This window comes from Dryobates pubescens, chromosome 16 (genome assembly GCF_014839835.1).
Source record: "Dryobates pubescens isolate bDryPub1 chromosome 16, bDryPub1.pri, whole genome shotgun sequence".
Classification (NCBI taxonomy): domain Eukaryota; kingdom Metazoa; phylum Chordata; class Aves; order Piciformes; family Picidae; genus Dryobates; species Dryobates pubescens.
Genome location: NC_071627.1, coordinates 313,431 through 337,897, shown reverse-complemented (window position 1 = coordinate 337,897; position 24,467 = coordinate 313,431). Strand labels below are relative to the sequence as shown.

The following is a 24,467-nucleotide window of genomic DNA, read 5'->3' as shown; positions in this document are numbered from 1 at the left end:
TCCAGCCTAAACCTCCCCTGGCACAGCTTGAGACTGTGTCCTCTTGTTCTGGTGCTGGTTGCCTGGGAGAAGAGACCTACACCCACCTGGCTACAACCACCCTTCAGGGAGTTGTAGACAGCAAGAAGGTCTCCCCTGAGCCTCCTCTTCTCCAGGCTAAGCAACCCCAGTTCCCTCAGCCTTTCCTCATAGGGCTGTGCTCCAGACCCCTCCCCAGCTTTGTTGCCCTTCTCTGGACACCTTCCAGCAACTCAACATCTTTCCTAAACTGAGGGGCCCAGAACTGGACACAGGACTCAAGGGGTGGCCTAACCAGCTTAAAAAATAAATAAATTAGTGACTGTGTCAGAGATTCAAATAAACCAAAACCAACCTATGCAATAATTCCTGTGCAATAGTGCAGGAGTCCTGTATTAGCAATTCTCATTACATAGCACTTAAAAAAGGGAAATCAAGCATTTTATTTCTACAGATTATACACACCATGCTTTTGGGTGCCTGGAAGTTTCTGGATTCACACTGATAAACTTGCAGTCACATCAGTCACATCTTCTTTCATCAAACAAACAAACAAAAAGCTCACTCAGTCAGTGGCCAGAGCTGTGGTCATTAAGACCTTGTTACAATCTCAAGATGGTGGCTTCACTGTTATTTTGACTTGCCAAGTCCTAAACGTCTGGGCAATCAAGTTTTGAACCACTTTGTTGCAACTCTGCTGAACAGTCTCCTGTAGACTGACAGTATCACATTTTTCAGTATGAATACAGAGAATTATGACCAGGGTAGCAATATTGTATTACAAAGCTAAACCACTAGTCTCAGCACCCCAAACAAATAAATCTAAGGTGGCTACATGACTCATTATCCACCCACAAAAGCACCACCTCTTCACAAACCACAGTTAAACTTAGATCTAGTGTTCAGAACATTCTAGCCTAGCCCTGAAACAAGTCAAGAACAGGTGAAAATCATCTCAGACAGTTTTCTCTTGAGGAAATCCTTTTGAAATGTCCTTGAACACTGCTGCTGTAACTATTAACTCCAACAAATAGGTTAATAAGCTGCATCACCCTAAGGGGGTGAGACAGTACTTCAGCACTCTTCAGGTAAGATTACGCAAATTTAAAGCATCAGAACAACAAAGTTTTCAAAACCTCTGACAGCTGCTTCTCTCCAATGACAGTACATCACAGGATTATTCCTGTAACATATGCAACATCAAGACACTGTTGCAAAACCTCAGTAATTTTCATGCCCGATTTGCTTCTGCAAGGAAAAAAACCCCGTATTCTGTGCCAACACAAGAACAAAACTATAAAAAGAGGCAAATTTCAGTATCAATCCTGAACTTCAGTAGGGGCTGTAGTTTCTACCGAACCTACAAGTCTACCATGACTGCAATAATTGGGAAGATTGAAGAGACCAGGATACTAGTACATCTGTACTGCCCTCAAGACTGGTTTATGATCAGGTCTAAACTGGCTTAAGACCTCAGAACAACATCAACCAGTGACAGGGTATTCTCAATCAGAAGAAAGAGTTTGAAAGTCTGTTTCAAATGTCAGTTTTCCTGACATTAAGAAAAGTGCAAAAAAGTAATAAACAAACAAAGGCAAGTCTTCACTTTTTGTCAACTCTAACTTGCTTTTAACTGTTTATGCTTAAAGGATGAAGTTGCCTTCAGCCTTTTGAATTGTTTAGAAGTATCAGTGACTAAATGAAACTAGACAGGAATTAAATTTAGTCCTCCATGAAAGTTCTAGATGATTTATTGGGTTTTATTCACACATACATGTGTGGAAAGCACATGGAATCCAAAGGGGAGATTTAAGGCTCTTCTATTCACGTGTTTTGATCATTTACACTCTGTTGTGTTTTTGCAGAAGTGCATTTTAAAAAGTCATCATTTTTTTAAAAAACCACCCTCACAACAGTGTCAAACAGACATAATTAAAATAGCCTGGATAATTAAGATTAATAAGTTGACCTGTTAAGAAAACCCAGTACAGCATTTTCTTCATATATGTGCTGGTTTGAGCTTTACCCAGATGGTAACAGATGAGAGATTCCTCCCCTATCCCTTTCCTGGTGAGGTAAAACAAAAAAAATCAGATAGGGGAAAGGAGAGGTAAACTCATGAAAAATAGTCTGGAATCAGTTTGGAAGTAAAAGAAGTAAATTTTAAAACAAAATAACACGGAGGGTTCAAAAAGGCAAAGGATAAGGATAAACAGGAAAATATACAAAACCAAGCCTGGATGGCCTTGCATTCCCTGGATGTAAGTGGATCCAGTTCTTTAGAAAGCTTGGATGCTGCTTGGAAAGTAGGACCTGAGCATGTGGTCAGTGCAGGGAGCAGCAGCAGCAGATGATCTCTCTTGAGCAGGCGAAGCAGGGAAAGAGAGAGCAGTAAAATATGTCTGTCCTTTTGATAGGCTTGCTGGACAGGAAGGGGGAGTGGAATAGACCACCTCTCACCCAGGGGACCCCTCCTCCTGGGAGTGGGGAAACCAAGTCTCTCTCTGCCCACTTGGATCAAGTTTCTTTTGTCCACCTGGGGGCTGGGTTCTTTCAGTCCCCATCAGGATGGGTGTAACCCAGCACAATGTATCAAAAACTTTTGTAAAACAAAATGGTACAAGTATCACAAGTATCTCTTTTAATGTTTTAAGACATTTAAGAACAATATGTAAGCCAGGTGGGGGTTGGTCTCTTCTTCCAAGCAGCCAGCACCAGAACAAGAGGACACAGTCTCAAGCTGTGCCAGGGGAGGTTTAGGCTGGATGTTAGGAAGATGTTCTTCATAGAAAAAGAGATTGGCCATTGGAATGTGCTGCCCAGGGAGGTGGTGGAGTCACCATCACTGTTAAGTGTTTAGGAAGAGACTGGATGAGGCACTTGGTGCTATGGTTTAGTTGATTAGATGGCATTGGGTGATAGGTTGGACTCTATCTAATCTCGAAGGTCTTTTCCAACCTGGTTAGCTCTATTCTATTCTGTCACAATTTACTTAGCCGACAGAATATTCTACAGGTCAAAATGCAACCATGGTTGCGCCCACATTAAGAAAACACTTGCACAATACCAGAATAAACTGACCAGATAACTCAGAACGTTTTTCCTGAGACAAAATCACTCGATCCAACATAGTAGCATGATGGCTTTCAAAGTTCTGCTTTCATGCTCAAGAATGTCATGGCAGCATTTTTAGTGAACAAAACAGATTTCTTACCTTCAACCCTTGATTCCAAATACTTATCCAACTCAGCATCTTTTTTCACTGCCTCATCTGAGACCTTAGGAGCATTTGAAAAACAAACTAGTACAATACTCATATTATCACGACTCCCCTATACAACAAAGAAAAAAGAAGAGTTAGAATCTTCAGTCTTACTTTTCATTTCTCTATTCTAGTTAGAGATTTATGTGCTTCAAGTACAGTGCTATGGATATACCTGGGAAGAAAGAAACCTTGCAATAAAACAGGATTTTGATTAAGATCCTTGTAGTTCCCCATTTAAACTACTTGGTAAAATTAATTTCACTCATTCTATTGTACATTCTCAGTCTTAAAATTTTAAGTATTTAATGGTCTGACTTAAGAGTCAGCTGTATAAAAATTTTATCTAGAAAACAGGTCAGAAATTAGACAGCCATTTAATGTTACCTTAAGCTCAAGTAAAAAACCAAGCCTCATGTTGTAATAGAAAATGCATCTTACCCAAGACTACTGGAACAGCTAGCTCCACTGATCCCTGTCTGTTTATCAGAATCTACCTGTGTCACACAGGGCACTTTGAAGAAAGCAGTACAAAATATTAATTCAATTAGTATGGCCAAGACTACCTTAGATTATCATGTGTGCTCAGCAATGTCAGCCATCAGCTTTTTCAGATACTAGTTTTAAGGCTAGTTCTCTACTACTAAGCTCTGATACCACTTTCCTGCTCATGTTTAATTTTCAAAACAATTCACAGCCAAATTTAAAATACAGTGTCTAAGTCTCTTACAAGCAGATCCACCAGAATCATAAGCTCTTGGTTTGAAATCAAGATCTCAGCCTTTGCCAGGGGTGAAATTTTTTGTGCCATCAGTCACTGCACACTGCTCCTGCATAAACCTAACCTGCTGAATATAGTTCTTGTCACCTATCACAACTCTCCTCCTGAGGAAATTAAGTAAGAAATTGGCAATATAATAAATTCCTTCCGAAGTACTCAGGAGTTACTCTACACTCCCTTTCACACCAAGCATATGGGGACACCTATCTTCTACAGCAGTTCATAACATGTGGTACAATTCACATCCTGAAGACCGAGGACAACATTCTAATATTGTTACAAACTGCAGGCATCCAGGATCTGACGTTTTGTTTTATAAAGAGGTTCAATTTTACTGAAAGCATACTCAGGTAACCATCCTTTAACAAGGCTGGCTCAAGTGCTGGTCAGAAAAGCCACAGTATTTAAACCAATCATAGAATATATGGTGTAAGCTGTAACACAAACCTACTTCTGGAAGAAAAAAACCAAACCAAACCAATTACTTACCCTTTAGAGTTCTGAATTTTAGTATTTCCCTTAAAATCGTGTATTTGGCCTAAAGAATGAACTTCTTGGACTAGTAGGAGGTGCTATTCTCAGGGCATGCTGGAAATAGTGTACCTACAAAACATCTGTAGATTGTTCTGTAGTTGTTCTGAACAAACTCTAAATTTGACAAGCGCTTCTCCATCTAAGCTACCATGAGCTAGCTGTCTGTCAGATGACAGGCCTTGGAGAGATGATGGGGCAAACACTGCTTTTATGCCCAACTTGAATCAACAGAAAATACTAACCAAAATACCTTACCTTGCACAGAATTTATTGATTCCAAAAATTTGGAAGTTTAGAGCTGGAAGTATATGGAAATGCTATCTGAGAAAATAATAATAAACTTTTATTTTTGCAATTGCTAACACCTTTCCAGGCACGAAGAATGAAGCTTCCGTTGCTGAAAAGTACATGTATAGTCAGATGGGGACAGACGTTTGAGGAAAAGAAGAGGGAGAAGAGAAGGAAGAAGCCAGGAACTGCTATTAACACTGTATCCATCTTAATAGAACATCATTTTAGAATAGCTGCTTGTGGAAAACAGTTACATACCTTATGTAAACAAGTGTCCACTACCCAATTGCATACTTTTTCCAGGTCATCTGATACTTCAAGTCTAGACTTAACAAATTCACAGAGCTCTTCATTGCTCATTACATCCCAGATTCCATCACAAGCCAAGATAATAAACTCATCTTCTTCTGCCCTTAAAATTTCACAAACCTCAGGCTCTGGAGAAACAAGCTGTTCTGTAGGGCCTTTACCATCAACACATTTGTAGTCATAGTCCCCCAGAGCTCGAGAAACTGCCAATGAACCATTAACACGCTGAATCATTACACTGCCTCCTGCATTCTGGATTCGCTCTTTCTCCCTTGGGTTGCAAGGCTTGTGATCCTGTGTTGAAAAACAGACTTGTCCATTCCTATAGAGAACAGCACGTGAATCACCACAATTGATAAAGTATACATGCTCAGGTGAAATCATAACTCCCACTGCTGTTGAGCCACTTCTGTCCATTCCGTTTCTGAGGTCTGAGAAATTGCGCATATACTCATCAATTTTCAAAAAGCCAGTTCTGATTCCACTCTTGACATTTTCCACTGAAGGTTCAAGAGCAGAGCCAGGTTTTTCTGTCGCCCTAAAGTCTTCATTGTTAGTGATGTGTTCTAACAAGTGCGTGGAGCAATAATTTGCAACACGAGATCCTGCGTGGCCATCGTAGACAGCAAAAAAAGACCAGTCCTCTAAGCCATGGGGAATACCTACAACAGCCGTGTGAGCATCTTCCATTTCCACTCTCCATCCCTGCATACTGCTGAGGCCGTAACGCAAGCCGTTCCCTGAACCATGAGCATTATGCTTTTCAGTTTTTGGTTTATCCAAAAATGCACCCATGTTTATGCGATAGTGAACCTGAAAAACAGAGAAGGAAAGTCTTATTTATGAAATCACCACTCCATAGAGACTTTGTTATCCCTTTCCTATCTTTCTTCTTTATAAAGCAAATGATAAAGCATACGTGTGTGCAGAAGTCAGCTGTAACAGCACAAAACAATTAATAACGAACATGAATTTGCCGGCTCTCCGCCTTTTCTTTGGTGAGCTGTTGCGCCTTTAAAAAGCTACTTCACCAAAATTAAAGGCTCTCCGTATGAAGGCAGAAACTAATTCACGTTGGAAAAATAACTACTGTGTCACTTCTATCCTCTTTATGCTTCAGTTGTGGCATGAAGAAAAACTACTAATTCATAAATAAGAATGGACTGGTCACACTAGCCTTCCACATGCTGTGCCACTTCTGGATTCTTATAGAGCATGGCAAAAATGACAATAGGGGAATACAGCTCATCTGCCAAAGGAAGCAAGGAGGCAAACCCCACTTCAGTTCAAGAAAACTTTTCACTCAATAAATTATACTTAGTCCTTTGTACAACCACATCCATTTTTTACCGTTACCAAAGACATTTATAAACTTACACATGATTTTAAGTTCAAAGCTACAATGACCTTGATTTTAAAATGCATCCAGTTACAAGAGGTTATCTTCCAAAGGAAGAAAATACTCCCACAGAATCATAGAACTTCAGAAACAGATACCACCACCTCTCACTGTGTTAAAAATCACTGCTTAGTGGATATGAAAGTTGTAGCAGCCTTCATCCAAAAAGAATTTGAGAGAATTCTGCTGTGACTGATCCTGAGCAGTAAATCACCAGGTCTGACAGTAGAATCATAGAATCAATAAGGTTGGAAAAGACCTCAAAGATCATCAAGTCCAACCTGTAACCCAAGGCCTCATGACTACTAAACCATGGCTTCAAGTGCCACATCCAATCCTACCAAGCCTACAGAGTCACAACAGTGCAGTTTTGGTTTAAGAATTTGTTATCAGGTCAGAAAGAGAGGTTAATAAACCCTTACTTCTGCCATTTCCTTCAGCTAAAAAACACTTTTAGCACACATGGTTTGCTTTGACATGAGAGATAAAAAGAAAGAACACAATGCAAGGAGGAAGATTACAGTTAGATTGTGAATCCCATCTCTCTTTTTAGGATTAAACTTCAGGACTTTCCTCAAGACAAACCAAACTTCACAATACCCTTCCCACTGCTACAGTGACCTAACACAAAGTGCCAATGATCACTGCAGACCCCTACACCTTGCTTACCAGTTACTTCACTTTTCAACTGTCTCCCACTCTTAATACTGATTTTAATAAAATTCCCCAGATACTGCAGCAACTCCATATCTGCTTTACTTTTTAGTCTAGCTTCACTGTCTTAATTCAGGTTCAATGGCCTTGGATTCAGAGGCTACCAACAAGAAAAAGAAGCAGAGACTGAAAACCACATAACTTGATGTACTCTTACAAAAAAAAGGCAGAGAAAAAGCACCTGGCCAAGTCAAATCAACTGATGAATGTCAGAATTTAAATAGCTCCTATGTCCGAGTACTATGCTATGTTCTAATTACAGGTCTTCAGAGTATCTGTTCTGACATGGAATAAAACACTAGTAAGACTCCATGTTTAGAAAGATTTTTTAAAGATGATTTCTTAAACAGCCAACTAGAAATGGAGGTTTTACATTGACAGTATTATGCTAAAACTGTGCAATTACCCCCTTCAGTTAGGCTAGGAGATACTACCATAATTTTTGACTGTTTCTCACTTATTAGTGAACTCTACACTTGCATAAGCTAGTTGTCTCTATGTACCTATATTGCTTCTGCTATCAACTCTGATGTCATGACACACTCTAATGTTGAAATATTTTCATCTCTGAAGTTTCCTACCTGACAAATCCTACATGAGAGCTTTCTCTCATACACAGGGGAAAATAAGCAATTATTCAAGCTCAGGAAAATCAAAGATATCTACCCACCTGAGACACAGAATTAAGACACAGATGAAGCCATGTTCACTGACATGCACCTTTGTGCATAGTTTGTGCATAGTTGTGTATAGTATCCTTTTCCCCACGGCACATTGCAAAGACTTTCTTATTAGATCAGCCATATAATAAAGGTTCTTAAAATTAGGACTGTGCAAAAGTTTGAATTTCTGTTTAAAAAGTAAACTACCAACCTCATTGGTTTTCTCCCAAGATCTACTTATAAAATTGCAAAGAGCTCTCACTCTACAGATATCCATGATTCTCTACTACATCATAAGAGGAAACAGGCATTTACTTTAAAATAAAAGCATACCCCTTTCTATGCAGATTTCCTTTTAACAGGCAGAAATATTTACTTGCTGGTCATCATGAAGGCAGCCAAAATGTAATTGGATTATAAAGGTCTAAAATCCATAATCAAAGTTACTATTAATGCTATAAAATAATTTTTAGCTCACATGTCAGCTTCAGAAGAGAATATCAGAACTAGACTAATACCTTGATGGCAACCAGTCCCAAAGACAATAATGTATCTTATCACGAGAACAGTCCAACATTAATATTTTTGGCTTAGACTATAAAAGTATATTATAAAATGTCTCTTCCTCAAAAGGATTCACTCAACAGGCAAGTAATTTGTAACAAGTCAGCGCTATGGAAAACAACAATGTGCAGAGTTTCCTGGTACAAAACATGGGTTCCTGCTATGAAAAAAAAAAAAAAAGGCACATTTCAAAAGAGAAAATGCTATACTAGACATTAAAGACTTCTGTAATAATCAAAATATCTGGGACAAACAATTGCAAAGCTTACTTAAAGTGCAGGAAGAAATATACTGTTTTGGTTTTTCTTTTTTTTTTTAAAGTAAACTAAAATAAACTAAACTAAAATTCTTTCCTCTGTCTCCCTCTTGCATTCCATATAGAGTGTGCATACACACACTCCACACATTATGTTTACTCACACCATAGTTCTGATGTTCATAACTATTCCCTGTAACCTTCAATTTCCCCAAGAGTGACAAAATATTCTATGTAATCTTTTACTTATCTTACAATATACAACCCTAATGCTGTCACCAAACTTGTATTATACTGTTTACACTATATGTATAGTAAATGATGATTGAAGGCAGTTTTAAAGATCTTTATTTTTGATCCCAGATTTTGATTTACCTATTTTAAAAATGCTGACACTACATAAATTTACAATAGGCACACAGTTACTGAATTTCTGAGCAAAAGCTCTACTTGAAGTTTGGTATTAACAACTACTGTAGCTCCACAGCTAGAAGTATTGGCAAAGTCAAACAGCAATTACTGGAATCTAAGCAGTAGATCTGAATATTTTACTTTCACTTAAACTACATAAAAGGACAGTGATTATCATCCCTGTCTACTCACTACAGGGTTTACTTGTTTTGAGGGTTTTGTTTGTTTTTAAGTAAGATGTGGCCATGGGAGTCACCATTACAAAGGATCTCAGCTGACCAAAAATACTGACACAAAGAAATTAAGTATCAACATAAACCTTCCATATAGTGCCCACTAATCAAAAACTTCTCCTGCAGTGATGACATGAAAAAAACTCAAAAGGCTTTTAAAGCAGAAGTATCAAATTTGCAAGTTCACCCCACTACCAGATAGAACATGCGCGTTGGAGCTACAGCTGTAACTTTGAAACAAACTTTTGCTTCTCTACTGCTACAACAGTGGGGAGGATCTCTGCTATGCCCTTTTTCCTTCAGAACTGCCAGTAGAGATGCTTTTGCCTTTACTCTTTGAACTGCCTCAAAGACGTGCAAAGTTAACTTGCGTATTCTGAAACTCTCCTTTGACTGCAGTGGATTTAGAAGCCAGCATGTTAGACAGCAGCTCCACAGGGGCTGTAATCTTCAACAGGGAAGACAGTGGGGCAAACAGAAAGAAGCAACAGAAGTGAGGTTAAGAGCCTTAACATTTTAAACTGTGTTGATAACATCAGGAAAACACATGCTTGTGGTTTTTTCAGAGGTTCGTTTTTATAGTCCACATTCTTGCAACTAAGATGCAGCTAAGAAACTGCCAATGTTCAAGCCTACCTTTTACGGCAACTATCTGTCTCTCATGGACAAATTGTATGCTCCTCTGCTGCCACTTATTTTTTCTGGAATGCAGTTTGGTAGGTACAAAGATAGAGACCACACCTCAGATATTCAAGATGAACTTCACAATGGCCTTGAAAGCAGACTCCATCTTTGCCAATTACAGCATATAGTAGAAAGCCATCAGTGCTGAGGTTGATGCACTTTTAGTCACTGAGCCTTTTATTGTGCGGCTTGCATCTTACAGAAATTGACTTCACGTAGTTTTTGTGGCCAAATGAAAGCTTAAAAAAAAGTTATTAAAATGCAGTGCTCTTTCTAGTTCACTATGCACATTCTGTGCTTGTCAGTGTTTCTGGTAGCCAGCAGCCTCTACTTCACATTGGCACCACAGCTAGGACTTCATCAAAAACAACAAATGCAGTGTAACTCTCGGGAAGAAAAACTGCTGTAGTCAGTGACTTAATGTCACTCATCTTGGTTTGCCAGGTAACAACTTCTCTTCACCAAGATCTCCAAACACTATGAAGTCTAGGAAATTCAATCTCTTTTGTTACCTGCAAACAGTTTATCTGAATTTCAGAGTAACTATACAAAAGGTGATACCCAAGATACATAAATACCCAGGCTGGTTCATTAAGTACAACAACATTGGGCTAAGCAAACAGATTATTGCTCCTAGTGCCTTCATGGAAACAGAATGGCCCATTTTTTGGGGAGATTGTTTTTGTGTGGTGGTTTAGGCTGGGTGCTGGCCCAGATGCCACTGCGCAGGCCACACCTGGGAGGTCCCAAGGGGTGGGCCCAGCCCAGGGGGTGGTCACAGGGACCAGGTATTCCATTCCCACAATGCCCTGCTCCCCTATAAAAAGGCCATGCGGGGTCTTCACTTCCTCTTTCGTCCCCTGCTGCTGCCTAGGTAACATGGCGTGAGCTGCCTCCCTTGGGCCTGCTCAGGCCCAAGGCTGGGTTGGGGGGGGGAGAAAGAGCCCTGGGGGGGGGGGTTGGGTGTACCCCCAGGTGGGGATGGGATGTTCTTGGGTATGTTCTGGGATCTCTCTCTTTGTCATGGTGCTTGTGGGTCTCTGTAAAACTTTCATTGTTGTTTGTTATTGTTTTCCTATTTAAACTTTCTATCACTATTTTGCAATCCGTTTGCCTGAGTCGTTATTTCTGCCTGTGGTGGGGAGGGGATCTGCCCCAACCCATTACATTTTGAAACTAGTTCCATTGTCTGGTTCAATTCTCTCTGGAGTACCATGTCTCCACAACAATTTGTCTTTCCAGACCAAGAAAGGTGTTACGTGCAGTAGCATCAGGTACAGGATACATTTCCAACCATCCAGTGCTTGAGTCTACCATAGTCAGCACATATTGTTTACCAGTTGCAGAAGGAGGTGGAGTGACATAATCAATCTGCCACACTTCACCATACTTCACTTAGCCATCGCTCACCATACCACAAGGGCTTGATTTGCTTAGCCTACTTAATAGCAGCTCCATCTATGCTTGTTTCCAACTAGACGACAGGAACTATCTGTGAACAAACAAGGTTTCTTTGCATCATCAGAAAGATCACTGTAAGGAGGAGCTTCCTCAGCACTCTCTTCTCTGGAGGTTTTGTACAATCAGTGCCTTCTGACCAATTTGTAATCACTTTCCACAAGACCAGGTCTTTCAAGACTTCCCCTTTGAGCTCTTTGTGTTATCAGAGCCATCCACTTAGACCATGTGGCATCTGTTGCATGATGTAGTGAAGAACCTTACCTTTGAATATCCAATTCAAAACTGGTAATCTGGGAACTAAAATAAGTTGTGACTCAGTCCCAATTACTTCAGAAGCAGCCTTTACTCATTCATAAGCAGCTAGTATCTCTTTCTCTGTTGGAGTATAATTTGCCTCTGAGCCTTTTAGCCATGACTCCAGAAACCAAGTGTATGTCCACATGTCTCACTGGGAGCTCTCTGCCATAAGCACCAGGTGGAACCATCTCACTTGCAGCCATATGTAGAATGTCCAGAGTAGTTCAGACAGGTCCCAAACCCATTGCATGGACTACTATTTGCTTTATCTGGTCAAAGGCTGCTTGTTGCTCAGAACCCTAACTCAAAATTATTTCTCTTTTGAGTCACATCATAAAGAGGTTTCACAATCTGACTGTATCCAGGACTGTATCCCACTGCACCCATGAAAGAGTTTCCTTCTTCATGGGATTTGCAATGGTAGAGATTTTGTTTATCACATCCAATGGAATGTGATGGCAACCATCCTGCCACTGCAGTCCCAGAAACTGGATGTCTCGGGCAGGTCCTTTCACCTTGTCTTGCTTAATAGGAAAAGAGCTTTCAAGAGAATGTCAATGATTTTGTTACCTTTCCCAAAAATTTCTTCAGCAGTTTTACCCCAGACGATATCATTGATGAAGTGAATGCGTTCTGGAGCTTCACCTTTCTCCAATGCATCATGAATCACTGCATGACTAATTGCTGAACCTCTAGGGTAAACAATTGAATGTATATTGGACCCCTCTTCAGGTGAGGGCAAACTGAGGCCTGCATTCCTCTGCAATGGGAAGAGAGAAGCAAGCATTAGCAATGTCTATGGTAGCATAACCATTTGGCCTCCTTGGATTCCAGCTCATACTGGAGTTCCAGAATGTTTGGTACAGCCACACTCATGGTTGGAGTCACCTCACTCAGGGCACAGAAGTCAACTGTCAGATGCCAGTCTCCATTTGGCTTTTGCACAGGCCAGATTGGACTGTTGAAAGGTGAATGTGTCTTGCTGATGACATTCTGACCTTCTAATTGATGAATGGGCACCAAAAAGTCTTGGTTGGTTCTGTATTGCCTGTGATGCACAGTTTGAGAAGCAACCGGCAGTTTCACATCTTCTATCTCATGTTGTTCCACGGCTGCAGATTCATCTGAAAGTTCAGGTCTAATGGACAACCTTATTTTCTCTCCATCAGTTTCTACAGCTGCTATTCCAAAAGCCAATTTGTAACCCTTAGGGTCTTTGAAATGCCCTTCTCTCAGAAGGTCAATTCCCGAAATGCAAGGTCCATCTGGTCCTGTTTCTTTTCCAGCTAAACTTATGTCAATCTGCAAATTAGTCAACTCTTGAGACCCACCATTGATTCCTCAAATAGTTGTAGACTTTGTCCCTTGATAATTTGATGGTATTATGGTGCACTGAGCTCCTGTGTCAACCAAGGCCCTCTACTTCTGAAATTCTGAAGTGCCAGACCACTGAATGAATACATTCCAACAGATTCTGTTATCTCCATCATCCCTGTCCTACCCCTGGCAGAAGGCAGGACACCCCAAATTACACACATTGCATTTACACAGACAGTTGACACAGTGCTTAGTGTTAGTGTCAGAACCATTGCTGGAGCAATTGGAGTTTTCTTGGAAATTGAGGTAGTGGCAGGTACACTTCTGGTACTTTTACCTCTGGTTCTGCCACTCTGCAGCTCTTGCACTCTCCTGAAGAGAACAGAAGTGAGCATACCATCCCACTTATTCACGTTTTCACCAAATTGGTCATACAGAGTTATCCAAAGACTCTCACATGATTGCTGCCGTCTATTTTGGATTAGCCTAGTAAGAACTGGCCTTCTAGGAGGATGCCTGTTCCTGACAGCTGTGTCTTGTATCCATTTCGAAGAGGAAGGAGTGATCTCATCATAGAGGGGGGTCATCCAAGACTGGTTAGTTTTTGACTTTGCTTCACATGGAGGTGGGATTGGAGTTGGACAAGAAGGATCAGTTCCCACAGCAGCAACCAGGTTCACAGACACTGGCGCTGCTTGGAAATTTGCAGCTGATTCAGCAGAAGCTGCTGTCACAGAAACCTCATGTGGTGCATTGAAATTTTCCCCCCAACATTAACATTGCTAGACCACCCCAGTTGGATGCAAATGAAAGCTATATTTACAGGCAAAACTACAATCTACAATGGAATGCAATGAAAATGTACGAACAATGTTTACAATATTTACAATTGATAATCAACAGCACAAGGACCACCCTGGTGAAAGACCAGGGGAAACTACTAACTTCTCCTTTTTTGCCCCCCACCCCCCTGTACAAAAGAAGGGAGAAAGGAGCAGAGAAAGTTGCTGTTAGACTTAACCAAAACAATGCAGCCAAGGTCAAGCAGAAGCAAGTTATTATCTCTCCAGAGTGAAGAAGCAAGAAGAGCAAATTGTTTTGGTACAACCAGTTTAAGTTCCTTATCTCCCCAATGGTATTGTTTAGAATTATCTTTATTTTACTTTTTACACCCAATAGTGATTTATTTACATTTTACTACTTTTCTGTTCAAGATCTGTGAAAAATTTCAAAGACATAGCCTAAAACTACCACACCGTGCTACCGGGCGCATTTTGGGACCCCACCTACACTGCCGGACTTGCTTCCATTCTGGCCACAGTAGGCAGAAATCTCTGTGCCTCTTTAGCATCAGTAATGGCCACTGCCAGCGGAGTTGATGGCATCACTGCTGCTGCTGCTGCTTGCGCAGGGGATGCCACCTGTACAGGCACTGCTGGGCTCACTGCCGCTACAGGCACAGCTGCCGCCACAGCTTCCGCTTGTGTAGGCATTGCACTGGTGGCGACTCCAGCGCTGGCAGCTTGAGCTACCGGCTGCCAGTTTGGCTTTGCTGTCTTATATCAGGCACTAAAGCAACCCACATTGACTGCTGATCCAAGATCTCTGGGTCAGAGGGAAAGGGGGTATCGGTATCTGGACATTGTCTTTCCCTTTCTAAAGGTGCTGTAGCTGTGTGTTTCCTAGCTCGGAACTTCGACCTTCTTCCTCCTCCCCCACTGTGATCTGAAACCGCTTCTTTGAAACTGCTTCTGCCTAGTTCCAAAAAGCTATATTCAACCCTAATACAGCAGAAGAAGATGGGAAATTCAGGCATAGAAGATGAACCACTGTAGGACTCAAATCACTTAAATAACTCAGTTATGGGGACTGTGAATTCAAGAAACTTGGGTGGAATATGTACAGAAAAGTTACCATATCACACATAACCTACAAAACCAAAGCAAGAATCACCAGCACCTCCAAGCATTGCTTTCACCGAATTCCAGCTTCATTTTGTCTTTCTTAATCTGAGCACAGCCCCATACTGAAGAAGTACCATTTAAGAATGTGGTGGGTTGAAATTGTCCCCCAACTAATTTGAAAGAATTACCCCCAAAAATAAAATTACCAGACTAGCTCAGTTTGGGATAGAAGCAAATGAAGCAAACTACAATCTAGAAATATGAAATGCAATGAATAATATATATATAGTACATATATTGTATATTTTGTATGTGTTTACAATTTATAAACAACACAAACTCCTCAGACCCCCGGACGGATTCAGGGGACCCGTTCACCTCCTCCTTCCCGTTAACTCACACAATAGTCAAAACAAAGATACCCTGGCAAGGCCACAGGAAGAGAGAGAGAAGTTGCAAGCAGAAGCAACAGAGCCTTTGCTCTATATTCCCATTAGCAAGCCAATTAATTATATAGACCTTATTATAATATTTTTTTTTCTTTTACATCCAATGGAACTTTTTTCCCAGTCTGGGGGACTAGGCTAAAGTTCCCCCTTCAAACTGTAACAGTGAGAATATGGCAGCAATGAATCACCAATTTCTGCCATCAATAAATTGCTTCTAAACAGGTCTGAAGACCAGAATAAGTGTTTTGCAGCAGCACACTAAAACACTAAAGCATTTATTTACATAATCAAGGGGTCATTTGTTGATTCACACAAACATCTGAGGAAGCAGGACACAAGGAAGGATTGCGTTAAACGAGTGCTAGAGGTCCATTCCAACAAATTCATCCACAACTTACACCTCATATCATTGCAAGGTAAGTGAAAATATTAAAGCAAAGACAGTAACAAAAATTATTGCAAATGCCACAAAAAAAACATTTGATCCCTTCCTTCACTGTAGCAACAGAACAATCAACGCCACTCACAGGTAGAAGCCTGTCAGTGACCTATGTATCATCCAACTTCAGAGTAAGGCATATGTGACTACTTGATACTAACAGTCCACATTCTTGCCCTGATGCTATTGACAAGTACAGCCTAAGGCAAGTGACTGCCTGTTAAAGAGGCCAAAATGTGAAATCAAGACTGAAAGGCCTTGACCATAATTCTGCAAATTCAGCATATGCAATAAAGCTATTTCAAGAATAACTCTTCAAAAGACATACTCCCTGTTTAAAAACAGAAATATTAAGCAATACAGAAATTAAAACATGTAATCCCTGTAACAGGTATTTTTTGTAGTGTGTTTGGGATATTTTTAATGCTACAGTTTCATAACATTGAAATTATCTCTGTTTAAAGAAAAAAATTCAGAGTAAAAGAACATTAACTTTTAGTTTTCCACAGAAGTTCAGAAATGGTACAAGGGTTATCTCCAGCACTGGCTTGGCTGCTATTTATCTCTAACCTTTTGTACAGAAAATCAGCAGGTAAAACATTCTTACTAACCTGGAAAACAAAGACCTTGAAGAGTTGTAGCTAAATGGGACTTATACAAATTTAAGAGATTCTCCCTGATCTAGCAACAACAAAAAATAAATAGAGTAACACTGCTGCTATTAACATGTTTAAGGAAATAAAGATTTTGTGAGGAAAAAAGCCTCACAGGCAGTAAACTCATCTCAGCACAGTGGAAAATCACTTCATGAATTCTACTGATTAACACTATAGTCCTTTGTGTGAGAAAATGCCTTCCTCAAAATCTGAGTGGGCACATATTTACATGCTGAAAAACTACCTATACTAATAAATTTCCATTTATAAATACTGTTTTGTATTGGAGAAGAGAGAAGCTACATTTCAAGTTCCATTTCCTCTATATTAAAAATAAGATTAAGCAAAATTCAAATGCACTTAAAGAACTAAAACCCATACAAATTTATCCAGTCCATTCTGAAATTTTTTAGATTCCTGATCAATTAAATTGCAAATTAAAACAGCCCTAGGTAAACCAATTGTATCTTCCAATAAATCTCTAAGTGGCAGAATCTGTCTTACCTGTAATTGCAATCTCGTCAAGTTTCTAGTTCAGTGCTTAAAGAATTAGTTTACATTCCTGCTGCCAAGAAGCACGTAACAGAATGACTTGCAAAATGGTGAGATAAAAGTACAGGACACAACATCTGCTCTATTTTGGTACTTCCTAAAAAGAAACAAAGAAAGTAGTTAGCTACTCCAGATGGTTTACAACAGATTTATACATTAATTTTTTCATGAACACAACTTTTTCCAAAGTGCTTGAACTAAAGCTATGCCTGGCTCTCAAAAGAGATTTCAGCACACACTATAAACACCACATTAGAGATTCATGCTAACAAAGAACCAGATTTTTAAATCTTTTTTATATTTCCTTCATCAGCACAGATAAGCACTCAAAGAAAAACAAACAAACAATCATCTAACCCATCACTTCGTATTCAAGTCCCTAAATTCAGTAAAACAGAAGGAATAGCTTTTGGATATCTGCTAGCATAGCAGTGCTACTTGCTTAAGTTTACTCATCTGCTTGAATGAGAGTACAGTCCTTCAGTGCTTGACATGACTTAAATCCACCAAGTGCAGTACGTATTAAGTTCTTTATTCTGCATGCTGAGATGTAAAAATGTGCAAGAATTTAAAACAAATGCAGCAAGATTCAGTTGTAAGAGTATTTCAGCTCCTACAATATAAGAACCATTGTTTCTTCAAAAGTAGTTCCTGTAAAATTAATGTTCAGTAAAAGCATCATGTAACTAATAATGCAGATATGTGTATCTACAAAAGCATTTTCCCATTTTTTTGAATAGGATGCAAATGTACAAACGCCTTTATGGAACAGGGACTACGTATTTAATCTTATAAATCACTGCATCTTGAGTAAGTTACCTTAACAGTACACTGGTAGAAGGAACTACCACAGTAAAAATTCTAGGTATCAACCAGCTTTGCCCAGGGCATGAGAAAAATACAAGCCTTTAGTCTAATACTTTCAAGTTTAAACTGATTACAGCACTCTAAGGAACTGAATAAGTGACAAACAGGACTGAAGACCTTGACTATAAACTCACTGATTGAAGAATGAAGCTATGACAACAATTCTTCATGGTTTGCCTCTTTCAAATACTAAAATAGTACTTTTCAACTACAAACACACGCCATGAGCAAGAAATTGCTTGAGAGGAGCAATACTTTGCTATTGTCTGAAGAATTGCAGGGATTCAGTAAGTTTTACGCCTGTAATGTTACACAACCACAAAGCCTGTATCTTCATCATTCTCTCCTCGAAGGCACCACAACAGGAAAGATAGTTCAAGGCATCATATTAAGCTAGAAAAAGTTAATAATTTTCTGCCACTTGAGCTCTCTGAACCAGCTTAAGGAATGAAAGATCAGACAAGTGCCAATGCCAGAAATGCAGAATCAACAGCTGTTTCCAGTTCAGATTCGCTCAGAGTATTGTTCAACTACACCTTAACAACGTCCACTAAATCATTCATGAGTTCTGAAAAAGTATTTTGAAAGAACTAGATGGCCAGTGTCCCAAGATCACTGTATTGGACTACAGGGCATAAGTCCCCCCCAAAAAGTTGCTTCTATATGCAAGAACTTCGGGAAAAACAGAACATGTTCAGCACAGATAAACAAAGTTGCACAAAGCAGCCTAACTCCCTCTTAAACACATCAGAGAGTAGGACTCTGTGACATGAACATAGAACTCATGAGCAGAACACAATTCCACTTAAGCATTGTCTTCCACCCACAGAAGATACCCTTAACTAGGAGGGTACAGAGTCCTTGCAAGATGAAGCGCTGAAGAGCCTCAGCTATTCTGATGCTACTCCAGCAGCCTTTAGAAGTGTCTGACTCAAGCATTTTGCTTCTCAGAAGCAAGAGGCTTGACTCCTCCCAAATTCTTCTACTCTACAGAGAATGTGAGAGAATCCATTAGACTAGTGTGACTTTTAGCCCAGAAATAGGTTGCTTACAGTAGGGCAGATTCAAAGATAAGTGTTTTAGGCTAAGAGCATCCTAGCCCAGAATATGCACCCATTTGTAAAATTCTATTGACACTACTTCTCAGAAGCAAGAAATACAGTATTCAGTGTCCCAAAACACAAAAGCATCTAACGATCTATACTCCACCAGTGAACACTGCACAGAGAGAGGACACTACTACTACTTCTGCACAGTAGTGATTCTACTTCTCCAAATTAGCTGCAGAGTTTTTCTATATGAAAAACCTCTTAGGATTCATGACACAGATTTGGAACTACAACCTACCATATCCATCCCCCAATAATTTGTGTGCAAGAAATGCTCACATACACAAATTAAATGGTCTTACCCAGAATGCTCATCATGATTTACATCACAAGAACAAAGCTGAATACTTCCTATTAAAGGCTTAACAAAACTACAGGATTAATTAAGCATTTCATTTGGGCTCCTTAGATGTTTGGAGTGTGTAAATGTTCCTAGATTCAGTAACTTCTGTAATTTTTGATGCTAAGGGATCAGTACCCTACAGTGAAAGAGTTTTTAACTGAAAAATTCCTTGGCAAATAAAGAATTTCAATTGCATAATTTTTCTAGTATTTTCTTCAGAAGGTAAAGTCTATGCAGTCAAAGCCATCCCAAGTAAATCACTACACAAGAACTAACCCTAATATTCAAACATAAGCACATGAAAAAAAGTTATGCTGTCTAAGAAATTTGAAGAATGTTACCATGTTATTGTACAGAAGAATAGACATCAAACACTAGTCTTCATGATGATTAAACATACATTTTATCCTGGCAGAAAAGCCCTGATGATCCTCAAGCTGAATCCTAATGTTTAAAACAAAGAAAACCCACTACAAGATCCAGTCCTTCACAAGCTTCCAGACTCTGGCCAGAGAAGCAACAGAAAAATACTGCTTTTATTCTAATTCAAAAACAGCTCTGACCTTCTACAATTAGCCAAATTGCTGCTGCTTTAAAACAAGTACATAAACCAAACAACCTACTCCCTGAACATGAACAGAGCAAGCCATAATCTGTCATAACTGACCTTATGACATCACATCACCACGTCAATATCAACCTCCAGAATTGTAAATGGGTTCATATAAATTTGAAAATGCCTTTGAGAAGTAAAAGCAAGGGAGAAAAAATGATAAATAGTGCAGCTTTATCATAGGTTAGCTAGTATACTGCAGTCTCCCAACTGCATGTACCCAACATATGGTTAATGTAACATAACATCCCTCTCCTAAAAGAGGCATTCATTAGGTTACTTGATTTTTCCAGGAATGTGACAGCACATACCAAAGAAGTGCACTAGTTATACTGCAAGTTCATACAGTAGCTCCTCTTTAGCCTGCATATATCACAAAGCCCAAACTAAACCAGCAGTTTATTTCTGTGTTGCTACTTGAGACAATGTACAACTTTCACCCTAAAGAGAAAGTTCCTCTTGAGGCGAGAGCTGTTCATCCTTTGTAGTAAAAGGGTAATGATTTCTTTCTGCATTTTCTAAATAGTTTCTGGCTCTATTAAAAAAAAAAAAAAAGAGAGAGAGAGAGAATCATCCAAGACAGGGCAAAGACCTGATTTCTGGTTTTGTGGGGGTAGGGGTTTTATTGGCTTTCCCACCCCCTTCAAACATGGAGGCTGTGCTAAAATATTAATAATTAAGATCTTGAAACTAAAAAGATCTATGAAGTAATTTCAGTGCTTCATCCTTTTTGAAGTAGTTGATCTGGTAATATGGTTTTGTAGAAAGTGCAAGAGTCTCTTTCATCTGCATTTTAGAAGTAACATCCAGTGGTTCTTAAAACGCTAAATATGCCTTCAAATAAATTTAGTTGGGGTTTGGGTGAAAATTTAGCTCAGTCAGTTTGAAGCTTGAAGTTTTAAATCCAAGCTTTTATCTGTTAGTCATTTGAGCTATTCAAGGCTGAACAATAGGAAGATACTGTGAGACTAATATTCTACACTAAGCTAAAGTCTCGATAATGGGATGAGTTTAGCATTCTAATTAGGTCCATATTTTTAAACATCACCTTGTTACTGGTGGACATAAGCTACAGCATCAGGAAGCTGCCTTTTTTGTATGTTTTACAAAAGCTACTCTGAATTTTTTTCATGCAGATCTCTTTCATACATATTTATTCGTAAAGCAGTCTAATTCCTAAATTCTCTGTGATTGTCTTTTAGGTGATCTTCACATCAGCAAACTCATATTATGGATATATGGATGCCTTGGCAGCAATAGTAGCTTAAGGAATACTTACTTTCTCTCAGCAGCTCATTCCCGTTTACATGCTATGTGGCTGAGCATCAGACATAAATAGTTTTGCTGGTACAAGTAAATGCCTGAAGCAGAGACTGCTCATCTAGCCGATGAGTAACCCAAAACTGTTGAATTATACAAGCAGAGATGAAGGAATACCAAAAGCCAGCCTTAGAATTCAGAATGCACATATGCAATCTACATTTGGATTGGTTGCAAGCAATTCCTCCTCTGTTATCCTCTAACAGACAGTATAATTCAAACATAGAAATACAGAATCATCTCTTTATCAGTTGTGCTGGACAGCTTTTCAAATACCCAGTTTGAGGAACACTGAAGCAGAAGGCCGTCTAATAACTGAAGTACAAAGCTTTCCTATTCAGTTCTCTGATCTTTAGCTGAACTAAGGAGAAGAGAGTATCTTCAAGAGTTAAAATGTATTGCATTTGCATGTTAAGCCTTCTATCACAAAAAAACCCCACAACTCCCTTAATTCCCCTTAACTCCCTTAAAGCCACAAAGAAGGACTGTAAGCAAAGGGCTTCTACTCTGAACAAACACGTTTACTGGGACTGCTAGGACTTTCCAGAGAAGAGTTTGCTGAAGTCTCTAAGTAGCTTTTATCATATCTTGCATTATAACAGTAGTCTAAGTTCTAGATACGCATTTTGCCTTCCACAGCAATCCAAGAGTTGCAGATTAAGGAAGACATGCTCATATTCTGCATAGGTTTGTGTTTCTTAACCTAAAGGACAGAGTCTGCAAACATCCAGCTTCCTGATGATGATTAAAGACCCCTACTCAGATACACTAGAGAGAAATGCATGCACAACATGAAGTCATGTTTACTAGAATTAACCAGGTTGGAAAAGGCCTTCGAGATCACCAAGTCCACCCTACCACCCAACACCATCTAATCAACTAAACCACTGCACCAAGTGCCTCACCCAGTCTCTTCCTAAACACTTACAGTGACGGTGACTCCACCATCTCCCTGGGCAGCATATTCCAATAGCCAATCACTCTTTTTGTGAAGAACTTCTTCCTAACATTCAACCTAAACCTCCCCTGGCGCGGCTTGAGACTGCGTCCTCTGTGTTCTGTTGGTGGTTGCCTGGGAGAAGAGACCAACCCCCACCTGGCTACTATTATTGAAGTGCCTTATTTTTTGAGCACATTCCTGTGGCATTTCCCAGTGAGGTAAATTTAAATTTATTAGCATCCTACTAGCTAGAATAGTGATAGCTAATGTGTCCATTTGAAACCATCTGTCCATTTGTTGCCTTTGTGAACATCTTGACTTCAAACCAATGTTCAACAAAAAAAGTCACTACAGGTAGATTACTTAACTGTCCATCTGCTTAAAACAAGTAGAAATCACAGCCTGAGCACTAGTTAAATGTTCTGAAAAAAAAAATCCACTCCACCTGTCATCTGATAACATTACAGGGCACACACATCTACTCAGAAGTCCTTTGGGCCAAAACGGCACATCTCTAAATCACACCTCCCTTCACATAGAAGTAAACTGTCTCACACCTTTTCTACCTGCTATGGCTGTATTAAAGAGTGTTCAGAGTTTGTCATTACTTTCCCCAGGAGAAGAACAAGGTTCTGGCAAACTATGGTATTACTGAAATTAAGAAGTAATCTTGCAAATAAAAGCTTTCTCCAATGATAATGCAGTAAAAAAGGCTTAGCCCTTTCTAGCTAAGCCTTTCAAGAAAATGTCTGAAGTGTAAGACCACAAAGAATTCTTAAAGAAGCTGTTATCAGAAAAATCAGAGAAAGCAACAGATTTCAGACTGGCTAATTCTGTAGCAAGTATGTGCAGCTGGATAATAAGGAAACTCCTGTTGTTACAGGAGTAACTAAGTGCACTGCAGGATAAAGATGTAAGAAACCTAACATCATTGCCTACTTCCCTTGCTAAGATACAGGGGACTACTCCAAAATTTTAAGATGCTCTAGCTGTAGGATATAGTGCTAGTTTCAAAGAATTAACATCACTGCCAGTATTTTTTAATGACACAAAGAGAAAGAACAGACTCTCCTCAAAAGGCTATCTCAACTAACTGCTCTCTGAAGAGTGTCCTGCAAAGAGCTTGAGTTTCCAAAAGCAAATTTTTATCTGAGAATCCCACCCTAGCATCCAGTGTCAAGCAACACATTTAGAACAGAAGTCAGATTTTGCATCAAGTCGATGGTAGGCTGAACATGAGCCTGCAGTGTGCCCAGGCAGCCAAGAGGGCCAATGGCATCCTTGCCTGCATCAGAAACAGTGTGGCCAGCAGGAGCAGGAAGGTCATTCTGCCCCTGTACACTGCACGGGTTAGGCGGCACCTTGAGTACGGTGTCCAGTTCTGGGCCCCTCAGTTTAGGAAGGGTGTTGACTTGCTGGAATGAGTCCGGAGAAGAGCAACAAAGTTGGTGAGGGGTTTGGAACACAAGCCCTGTGAGGAGAGACTGAGGGAGCTGGGGTTGCTTAGCCTGGAGAAGAGGGGAATCAGGGGTGACCTTATTGCTCTCTACAACTACCTGAAGGGAAGCTGTAGACAGGCAGATGTTGGTCTCTTCTCCCAGGCAGCCAGTACCAGAACAAGAGGACACAGTCCCAGGCTGCACCAGGGGAGGTTTAGGTTGGATGTTAGGAAGAAGTTCTATACAGAGAGAGTGATTGCCCATTGGAATGGGCTGCCTGGGGAGGTGGTGGAGTCACCATCATTGGAGGTGGTCAGGAGGAAACTTGATGGGGTGCTTGGTGCCATGGGTTAGTTGTTTAGGTGGGTTGGATTGGTTGAAGGGTTGGATGCAATGACCTTGAAGGTCTCTTCCAACCTGGTTTATTATTATTATTAAGTCTTGCTACTACTACTGAAGGTTTTATTCTCAATACCACATCTTCTATTTCTGCTGCTCTAGACAGCGGGAAAAAAGAAACCAAAACCACAACAAACCCAACACCTTAAATCTGGATTCTATAACATACACAGATCCTGTATTTAGAGCAAATATCCCATAAAGAATTCATGAAGGCACAACTGCATGCCATTTTGTCCAAGAC

General features: G+C 39.9%; 1 protein-coding gene across 4 annotated transcripts in view; it reads right to left on the bottom strand.

Moving 5' to 3' along the window:
• PPM1B (protein phosphatase, Mg2+/Mn2+ dependent 1B) overlaps nucleotides 1–24,467 on the bottom strand; it is a 69,179-nt gene that overhangs the window by 23,085 nt on the left and 21,627 nt on the right. For 3 of the 4 annotated variants that reach the window (XM_054168222.1, XM_054168218.1, XM_054168219.1), the window contains exons 3-5: nucleotides 17,146–17,290; nucleotides 5,145–6,008; nucleotides 3,233–3,350 (exon numbers count right to left, since the gene is read on the bottom strand). In XM_054168222.1, coding sequence (XP_054024197.1) covers nucleotides 3,233–3,350; nucleotides 5,145–5,990 — 964 coding nt within the window. In that variant the 5' untranslated portion in view covers nucleotides 5,991–6,008; nucleotides 17,146–17,290. The remainder of the gene's footprint in view (nucleotides 1–3,232; nucleotides 3,351–5,144; nucleotides 6,009–17,145; nucleotides 17,291–24,467) is intronic. The other variant, XM_054168221.1, reaches the window with a different exon arrangement.